Consider the following 10,243-nt stretch of genomic DNA (forward strand, 5'->3'; position numbering starts at 1 on the left):
ATATAAGTCTAAGGTGTCTCCTGAATGTGTCTGTGAAGTTTCAGCTCAAAATACCCCATAGATTTTTTTAAATTAATTTTTTTAACTGCCTATTTTGGGGCATCATTAACAATGCACTGATTTACACTCGGCGCTGCCCCCTTAAATCGTGTGCTCCCTGCCACACCAACTGTTGACTATATTACAGCGCATTTACAAAGTTCACACAGCTAATATAACCCTCAAATGGATCTTTACAAGATGTTCGTCATGCATACTGCATGCATGCTTCGAATTATGTGAGTAAAGTATTTATTTGGATGTTAAAGTTTTATTCTGAGTGAATTTGAGGCTGTCCTCCGTGGCTAACGGCTATTGCTACACTGTTGGAGAGATTTATAAAGAATGAAGTTGTGTTTATGCATTATACAGACTGCAAGTGTTTAAAAAATGAAAATAGCGACGGCTCTTGTCTCTGTGAATACAGTAAGAAACGATGGTAACTTTAACCTCATTTAACAGTACATTAGCAACATGCTAACGAAACTTTTAGAAAGGCAATTTACAAATATCAGTAAAAATATCATGCTATCATGGATTATGTCAGTTATTATTGCTCCATCTGCCATTTTTCGCTGTTGTTCTTGCTTACCTAGTCTGATGATTCGGCTGTGTGCAGCTCCAGACGTTAACTGGCTGCCCTTGTCTAATGCCTTTTATAATGTTGGGAACATCATGGGCTGGCATTATGCAAATATTGGGGCGTACACCCCGACTGTTACGTAACAGTCGGTGTTATGTTGAGATTCGCCTGTTCTTCGGAGGTCGTTTAAACAAATGAGATTTATATAAGAAGGAGGAAACAATGGGGTTTGAGACTCACTGTATGTCTTTTCCATGTACTGAACTCTTGTTATTTAACTATGCCAAGGTAAATTCAATTTTTGAATCAAGGGCACCTTTAAGGGTATTTCCTATGAATAGTGTCAGTGCTGGTCAACACATTGAATCAATGCTATTGGTCTCTATGAAGTGAAGCATTAGCTTCAGCATTACCCTGGCGACACACTGCTGGTTTGTTGAGCCTTGTGAAGAGGTGCTCAAAGTTAAAATAATTTCAACACCTTGTTTCATGAATCAGCATTTTTAAACATATTAGTTGAATGAACGGTTTAATGACCCACTCAAAGACAGTCTCTTGCCGCCACCTAGTGGTGTAACAATGTAACCTGTACTAACTGACAGCCTGTCTATACAAGCAGTGATGCTGATACTGGTTGAAATATCAGCTGTTTTAGAAAGCCCCTCTCCCAGTCATATTTGAGGATCAGAACTAACTGTTATACATATAACAATAGCCCAACATGCCTATCCTCAGATTTATGTTCTGTTATGTGGACACTTATTTTGATATTTTGTTCTGTTTCCTTTAGTTCCTGTTTCCCCGCTCTGTTTAGTTTTGGTTTCATTGGTTACTTATTATGTCCTCATTTGTTTATATAGTTACGTATTAGTTATAAAAAAAAAAGTTAAAAATGGCGATAATATTGCATATTGTGATTTTGAGCCACTCAAAATCACCGCAAGGGAAATTACTTCAGGTAGAGCAAGGTGGAGACAGTTACTTGGCAGACCAAGGCAGAGCCAGAGGAAGAGAGGACAACAGTGGAGCCAAAGGGAAGGAAGACCGTGGTGAAGACAAAGGGGTGGAGGGAGGCGTAGCTGGAGGACTGTATGTCTGTGGTGCAACCAGGGTGATGACTGACCAAGGCGGAGCTGAAGGAACAAGGGAGCTCAGCAGAACTTGAGGGATGATGGGCAACAGTGGAGCCAAGATAGCATGGATCCAAGGTGGAGCCGATGGGCTGACAGGATGAGGTGGAGTCTGGGGCTCGGGGGCTTAAGGTGGAGCCAGGGGATCGACACATCTAAGTAGAGCTGGTGAACTGGAAGCCTAAGGTGGGCCCGAGCTGCAAGGTGTAGTCAACAAAAGAAAAGCCGAAGTGGTGTAAGGAGCCAGCAGAGACAGGGCCGAATTACTGGATGACATGGTCAGAGGAGGTGATCAACAACACTGCGACAAAACAGACTTGGTGCTGGGCGATGTAACAGACTTGGTGCTGGGTGGGACCAGTGGTGACAAAGAAGACTTGGAACTGGCCAATGAAGGAGCCTTGCAACAGGGCAAACGAAGGAGGCTTGGAATTGGATGACCAATGAGACTTGGAACCAATCTTTTCACATTCCTCAATTATCACAATGAGTTTTGCACTCAGCACACACTCACTTCAGCCTTGGGAATTTGGGCGGGGCTCCACTCAATGCCTTCACACTCAATAAGTATTCCCACTGGAACAGACACGGGGATTGGCTCACACACCTGGTCGGACTCCTTTTCCAACTCAAGCGCCAGGACGATCATTGCCTCAGTGATAATCTCCATTAAGGAATTGATGGCCTTAACTCTCCTAGGCACTGGGTCTGCGGCTCAGGCTTTACATTCTTGTTGGGTTTCAACTCTGTAATTGTGGCGGACTTCTGAGTCTGTGGTGGGCTCAGGTTTGTGCTCCGTTGGGGGCGTGTCTGCTGGTGGAGCTTGTGCTGAGTCAACTGCCTCGAGGGCAGGCATGCTTTAGTCTGCTGATTCAACTCAAAATAACACTACAAACACAGGGCTATATAAACAAAAGCTAATCAAAGGGAGGAACCAACAAACAAGTGTGACAGCTTAATCAAACAATGAACAACCATAGCAACAAATGCGAAGACTGGAAACAGAACCAACTTAGAATGCAACTCAAACAAAACTCTAACTCAGACAAAACGAGTCACTTATTATGTTGACTTAATTGGAAACAAATTTTGTGTTTCTGCATCTTTAAACAGTTATTTTTATTACATTATTGCACTTGACAGATGCTTTTATCCAAAGCAACTTACATTCAAGCTGGAGACCAATTGATACTGTTTTTTCATGGCCAATAAATTACAGAATATTTTTGTTAACCCTCTATGGTATGCAATATGATATCAGTGAGGAAAAAATTATTTGTTTTGTTTTTCCTGCTTAAAATTGGACACTTTAACAAAATCAGTAAACATTTTCATAATTTTTTAATTTATTTAATTTTTATAAGTTTGTTGCCTCAAGGCAACATTGTACCACAATGGAAAAATTTAAACATTTGGCATTTTCATGTAGAAAAAAGAAATATATTTATTGAAAACTTGAATTTCTTTAACTAGACACTTAAACAAAAAAATGTATCTAGTTTTTAATGTATTAAAAGTTTCATATTTAATAAAAAGAAACATTTTATATCCAGCTGTTGCCCTCAGGCAACATTGTACCATAGTGGAACACAAGTATTACCAAACCATCATATATTTATGTTATTATATCAAGTTATCATATCCATCTTCATCCTCATATCCCTCTTCTCTCTCACCCTCACTCTCTCCCTGATGGATTGTCACTATGATTTCATCTTCCTCATCACAGTATGACCCCTCATTAACTCCTCATCATCACTCTCATAAACTGGCTTTGCTACCTGTGTTTTATACCTCTTTAAAGTGCTATAGAAAATGTGCGGATCATAATAGATGCAGATATAGTATGTGAATTAGTATTCTTATAAGTGCATTACAAAATCATGTGAAAATGCCAACATATACATAATACATAATTCTAACTCTTTTCCTTACAAATATGATACATTTGTATTCAAAGCTATTATGCCTGTATGGCCTTATGCAATTCCATTATGGTAGAATGTTGCCTTGAGGCAACACACAGTTTTTTGTTATTTTCTCTAAAACGTTTGATGATATATAATGTAAAGTTCTTAAAAATACTTCTTTACTTGCCAGTGAAGGTGACTCATATTTTTTGTGGGTGATTAAATGGTTACAAACAAGTGAAAAAAGCACTTTTCATTGGAGAAAACATGGAGTCATGTGACGTGCACATGTGCTGAAATGGACCCCTGTTGCTCATGTTTTGGTCTTTTTTGCACTTTTATTGATTAGTATTTGAGTTATTCTGTCCTGAGATATGTTTGATCAATCAATTGGTGGCTTATTTTATTAAAAACAAACTAAGATAGACCATGTTGCCTGGAGGCAACACCATACCATAGAGGGTTTTTTAACCAAAAATCTCGCACACCACTCGAACTTGCTGAATCACGCAACGTTTCAGTCAACAGACCTTCCTCAATAAAAACACCCATTCCCGTGCATAAAACAAGGTGTTTGCAGAACTTTTCATCTTGCACAAACTGTAGGCTACTCTGTAAATTCATTATGTATACTGTCGCTCAGCAGATATAGATTTTGTGCTGATTTTGAGAGTTTGACTCAGCACAGTCATTATAATAAACTGAATTTAAACTTTTAGATGTAAAAATTACATGATTTTAACACAGTATAACGATTAATAAAAAACATTTCCCTGTTTTAAGATTCATAAGTTATATTTTGCCAGCATTTCTTAATTCACAGTGTGGATAGTGTGTATAAGTGGGCCTGAGTCATATTCCAATGAGCAATGTTTAATCTAAGCAGTCTGTGCGTGTGTGTATTTGTCTGAGCCGGCTGGAACGTGTCCCACACTGCCGGTCTGACTGCAACAAAACAACATAAATCTCCAGAAGCTCAGGGCCTTAAATAAGTGCCTTGCTATTTAGGGAAGGAGAGAGAGAGACAGAGAGACTCCCAGAGAGTCTTTAACTCCTCATTCTCTCAGCCTCAAGAGTCGTAGGCACTTTACAAACCCTTTAATACAGCCACTGTATCACACAAAGACCACCAAACACTGTGTAGCTCTGATCACTTCCATGCTGTCTCTAAACGCTTCTTGTTTGGGCTCATTAAAGTAGCCTATTGCATGTGTTCTCAATTACGCCTGGACAAACATGTGGCCATTTCCATGTGGTCATTTTCATGAGTCCTCTCCCATCTGTTCTCAGGAGTCTGGTCATAATTCCTCCGCCCATGTCATGACTGTTTATCAATCACCAACTGTCATCTCATTCTTCTGTGAAAAAGACCTCTGTGTGAGATGTGTCTCTCACCATTTCAGAGGAGATCTTAGCAATGTCTTAAACTGTGCTCAGATCTGCCAGGATACAATGATTGCAATCAAATGTCAGAGATTTTAACTCTAACTTCTCTATTGTTTCTCCTGGGCTCAGATTATGTGGAGAACAAATGTCCTACTTCTATTTCTCCTTAAGTACCAGAAGAGATCTCAGCAGTGTCTCAAACTTTGCTCAGATCATGCCAAGATGTTTGCAATCAAAAGTCAGAGATTTTCTACACTTAAAAAGTGTTCTCTTTAACATCTTTATTGTTCATAGACATAAATATGTGATCAAATGGAGACTTTTCTTCTATTTCTTATAAGACAAAATCTCCTCCTTTAATCAGAAAAGATCTCAACAATGTCTCAATCTGTGCTCATATTGTTCAAGATACCCAAGTTAGAGATTTTTGAGTCTCAAACACCATTGTTTCCTCCTTCTTATGTAAATCTCATTTATTTAAAAGACCTCAGAAGAACAGGCGAATCTCAACATAACAGTTGTTATGTTATGTTAACAGTTGTTACGTAACAGTCGGGATCATTAATATGTATGCCCCCAATATTTGCATATGCCAGCCCATGTTCAAGGCATTAGACAAGGGCAGGACATCTGGATCTGTGCACAGCAGAATCATCAGACTAGGTAAGCAAGCAAAGACAATAGCGAAAAATGGCAGATCCATGATATCATGATATTTTTAGTGTCATTCATAAATTGTCTTTCTAAATGTTTCGTTAGCATGTTGCTAATGTATTGTTAAATGTGGTTAAAGTTACCATCGTTTATTACTGTATTCACGGAGACGAGCCATCGCTATTTTCATTTTTAAACACTTGCAGTCTGTTTAATTCATAAACACAACTTCATTCTTTATAAATCTCTCAAACAGTGAGTAATCTTAGCTTTAACCATGGAGCATAGCCTCAAACTCATTCAGAATCAAATGTAAACATCCAAATAAATACTATACTCACATGATCCAATGCATGCATGCAGCATGCATGACAAACACTTTGTAAAGATCCATTTTAAGGGTTATATTAGCTGTGTGAACTTTGTTTATGCAATGTATATAGAGTCGAGAGCTCGGGAGCGCAAGATTTAAAGGGGCCGCACGCTGAATCTGCACATATTTAATGATGCCCCAAAATAGGCAGTTAAAAAAATGAATTAAAAAAAATCTATGGGGTATTTTGAGCTGAAACTTCACAGACACATTCAGGGGACACCTTAGACTTATATTACATCTTGTGAAAACACGTTCTAGGGCACCTTAAAGAAAACATAATTTAGAACTCCATTAAGTCTCCTGAGCTCTGAAAGAGCAAACTTTGAGCGTGACGATTTTCCTCTGGGTACATTTTCAAAATGTTCATTCACATTTTGTCCTCTCTGTGCTGTTGTTTCCTTTCTCCCTCTTTCAGGACATCTTTCACAGCCTGTCACTTTTCTGCGCTCATTTGTACGGTTTATTCTGACACGTCGAGGTGAAAGTGTGCTGGGGAACTGAAAACACTTGGCCGCATTCACGCAGTGCAGGGCCACGGCGCCTGAATGCAGGAGCCACTGAAGCGTGCACTCCTCTTCTTTAGTGCTCCTCCTCTTTTCTCCCTTGCTTCACTCCCCTCCTGCCCTTGTCTTTGTTGCCAGGGGTTTTGGGGTACAGAGGAGCTGGTGTGGGGGTAAGGGGTTTGTGTTGTTGCCTCACTGGGGCCTGACTTGCCATTTCTTAATGGGTTTCACAGCAGCCTCCGGCGAACAAAACAGGCCAGGGGTAGCACAGCTGAAAGAGTGCAGTGGACGAGTGAACATTGTTCATCCCGTTTCCCCCACCCGCCTTCCTCACGTACTCCCTGAAATCCTCGTGGCTCCCACAGAGAGAGCACATAGCAGAGGCCCCATGAGGACAGAGGTAAACACAACCCTCATGTCTGCTCCTTCTCCTCCTAGAATCCCTCTCTCTGTGTTTCTATGACTCTCGCACACGCTTTGTTTTTTCTATAGATGTAAAATGACACCCATTTTTTTACATTTCATTTTCAAAATGCCTCTTTAAATGAAGATTTATGTGGTACTAGTCTGTCCAAAAGCAACATGTTCATTTAGCCTGTGTGTGCAAGTCAAAGGAGCCCATCCCAATGAAAAAATAATAATAGAAATCATAACTTTTTTAAAGCAAAGAAATCACAACAAGTACATAAAAAAGGTTTGGGGTCAGTAAGATTTTTATTTTTGCTGAAAGACAAAACTTTTATTCATTAAGGATACATTAAATTGGTTAAAAATTGCAGTAAATACTTTCATAATGTAGATGTCTATTTTTTTTTTTTAAATGCTGCTGTTTTGAACATTCTAATCATCAAAGAATTCAAAAAAATATTTTCACAAAAATATTAAGCTTCCCAGCTGTGTCACATTCTGGCAAGGAAGAGAAAATGAAGATATTTGCAGCAGTCATTTAATCAAAATAAACACAATAATCCAGAAAGCACAGGAGCAACAGCTAAAAACTGTCTAAACTGAATGTGACAAACCGATTGTTGCAAACCACTTGGACTACTTCAGAAATAGAACGGGGAATCCGTTTACTGTCGGGAATTTACTTTTGTGCTGCGCCTACGGTGTACATTTTAGGACATCCTCAGCTTTTTTGTTGTATGACTGTGGTCTGAGGATGTCCTAAAATGTACACCGTACACGTCGCATCCAGTGTAGACAATATCACTGATTATAATGGGTTCTGTTGTCTTTTGATGCGGCGTAACAGCGTTAATAACACAAAGACAATACTGGACAATGAACTGAAAGAAATCATATATACACACAAAGACAGGCTAAATTAAAGGGGCTCTATGTAAGATTTTTACTTTAATAAAGCATAAAAATACCCCTGTATGTTTGCAGATATTTAGGAAACATGCTAAGATCACCTACTTGTTCCTCAGAAAAACAATGCTACAGCCAGATATTCTACTTTGAAAATGTGCATTCCGGGCGGAATGTCCATCTTTGTTTTGGTCTGTGCGAAACCATGTGCTGCCAGTTTATCCAACAGTATTTCGACATCACAGGTTGCCAGTTGGCGGAAAACACGCGTATTGCAACCATGGAAACCAACAAACAAACTGGGTCAGAGAATTTCAGATTCTACTTAAAGATTCGACCTAAAAAGCCTCTGAATCCATCTAGCCTAAATATCTCTATGAACAACAGCATATTAAAACAGATAAATCAACTCATCAGCTTACAGTGTTTAAGTCTCCTCAGCTTTCATTGTGAATTACGCTGAATTGCGCGTCTTTGAACGAGGGGGCGAGCCAAACAATATTTGACACTGGGTGTCATTATTACATAGAGCCCCTTTAACTAGACACAGGTGAAATGAATCAATTAACAATCAGAAACCATGGACAAAGGAAAACAGGAACATGCCAACTAAGGCCTAGTACACACTTACACTTGTATTTTTATGAGATTTTTCGCCGTTTCAAAAAAAAAAACTCTGTCCACATGAGAACGCAAAAACATGTTATGAAGCACTTTCAAGAACATGCCAAACCAGCAGGTGGCGATATAACCATGATGGCGATATAAAGCCATGTTGGCCAATCAGATGCCAGAAAAAAAGGTTATTAGCAACAATATTTTAGCTACGTCCGCCATTGCACTCGCCTCATTTAAACAAAGGAGATAGCGGCGCACAATCTGACGTCACAAGCCAAAATCTCCAGTTTCACCAACTACACGACAACACTCCAACTGAAGTTTCTGAAAATCTTCACCCTAGCAGGAGTTTTTAAAAAAGGTTTGATTTCAGTGACCTGATACTGCGTTTACATGAGGACGAATGGCCAAACCACATAGAAAAGTCTGCGGTTTTGAAAAACCCATGTTCGTGTGGACAGGGCCTAGCCTGACTTCGTCATACTCATATTCTAGGCAGAATGTGAGTCTGATACTGCTCCATTGCACTTCAATTATGGGGCGTGTCTTAACCGAACCAGTAAAAAAAAAAAACTCTGCACTCAATTGGATAGACCTACAACCAATCAGAGCAACGCAGTAAGTGACGTATGTTAAACTTGTACTTAAACTTTTGCCGAATCCCGTTGGAAGGACGGCAAACACATCTTTCCCATCGACAAATGCCTTGATTGCGGTTCTTTGTTCATCTTTTAAAATTAATGCGCTGTCGATTTCTTTTATTACAGACGTGATAGCGGAATCTAAACATCTTACTTCTCCAGCTGCAGTCATCGTTGGTGAAAACCAATTCAACCCAAGCGCTCTTTGATGACGTGGGTGGTTACGTAACCGCAGATAGCCTGTCCATCATCGATTAAAGCCCGCCCTGGCAATTTGATTGGCTCGGCCTTCTGGGAGCCGAGCATAATTACTCCACAATGGATCGAGTCCAGATCGAACTTCCCGTCCAAAAAATGTTGTGGGCGGGGTTCGGGCTGGCACCCAGGCTAGACAGGGCCTAAAATCCATGAAAATGAAACTTAAACTCAGGTTGAATGTTACAAACTGTTTTACTGCATTTTTTATTTAAAAAATGCAGCCTTGGTGAGCACAAGAGACTTTCAAAACCTTTAAATAAGTCTTACCGACCCCAAACCTTTGAATGGTAGTGTAAATACAGGGCACAAGAAACATTATATGAAAAGCAACAACTAATAGAAAGCAACACAAGAGAATCTGAAAAACTATCACTCAAAAACAAAAAGAAGAGAAACTAAGAAAAAATGATTGTTGTATTTTGAGTAGTGTTTTGAATTCATGATGTTTCTCTACATATGATTCAGGTCCCTTCTTCAGTGTCCATTTTATAAATATCTTTGAGAAATAATACTACACATCTCTGTAAGAAATCATAGCATAGTCCATTGCATAAATGGACAGGACGCATTATGCATAGCATTTAGAAATTAGTGGTTTAGAACAAATCCCAAAAGTATCAATATAGTGAGGCTTTCTTTAGCAAACACTACTGACTTGTGCTGCATTCAGATTCAGGGTAACCCCTGATTCGTGTGCAGATGTAGTGCAGTGAGTACCTTCATAGCTCATTGTCACGCTGGGGCTACCCATATGGCCGAGGGCCCCGTCTACCCTTCCTCTAAAGAAGCCGGCAGCCTGCAGACTCTGCAGAAAGTCAGAAAATAGGTCGA

The 10,243-nt window shown here is 39.6% G+C and overlaps 1 protein-coding gene across 4 annotated transcripts in view; it reads right to left on the reverse strand.

Annotated features, from left to right (window-relative positions):
• pard6gb (par-6 family cell polarity regulator gamma b) overlaps positions 1 to 10,243 on the reverse strand; it is a 182,695-nt gene that overhangs the window by 62,086 nt on the left and 110,366 nt on the right. For 3 of the 4 annotated variants that reach the window (XM_048201149.1, XM_048201147.1, XM_048201150.1), the window contains one exon: positions 10,130 to 10,243. This exon is cut by the window's right edge and continues 198 nt beyond it. In XM_048201149.1, coding sequence (XP_048057106.1) covers positions 10,130 to 10,135 — 6 coding nt within the window. In that variant the 5' untranslated portion in view covers positions 10,136 to 10,243. The remainder of the gene's footprint in view (positions 1 to 10,129) is intronic. The other variant, XM_048201148.1, reaches the window with a different exon arrangement.

This window comes from Megalobrama amblycephala, linkage group LG9, assembly GCF_018812025.1.
Source record: "Megalobrama amblycephala isolate DHTTF-2021 linkage group LG9, ASM1881202v1, whole genome shotgun sequence".
Lineage (NCBI taxonomy): Eukaryota > Metazoa > Chordata > Actinopteri > Cypriniformes > Xenocyprididae > Megalobrama > Megalobrama amblycephala.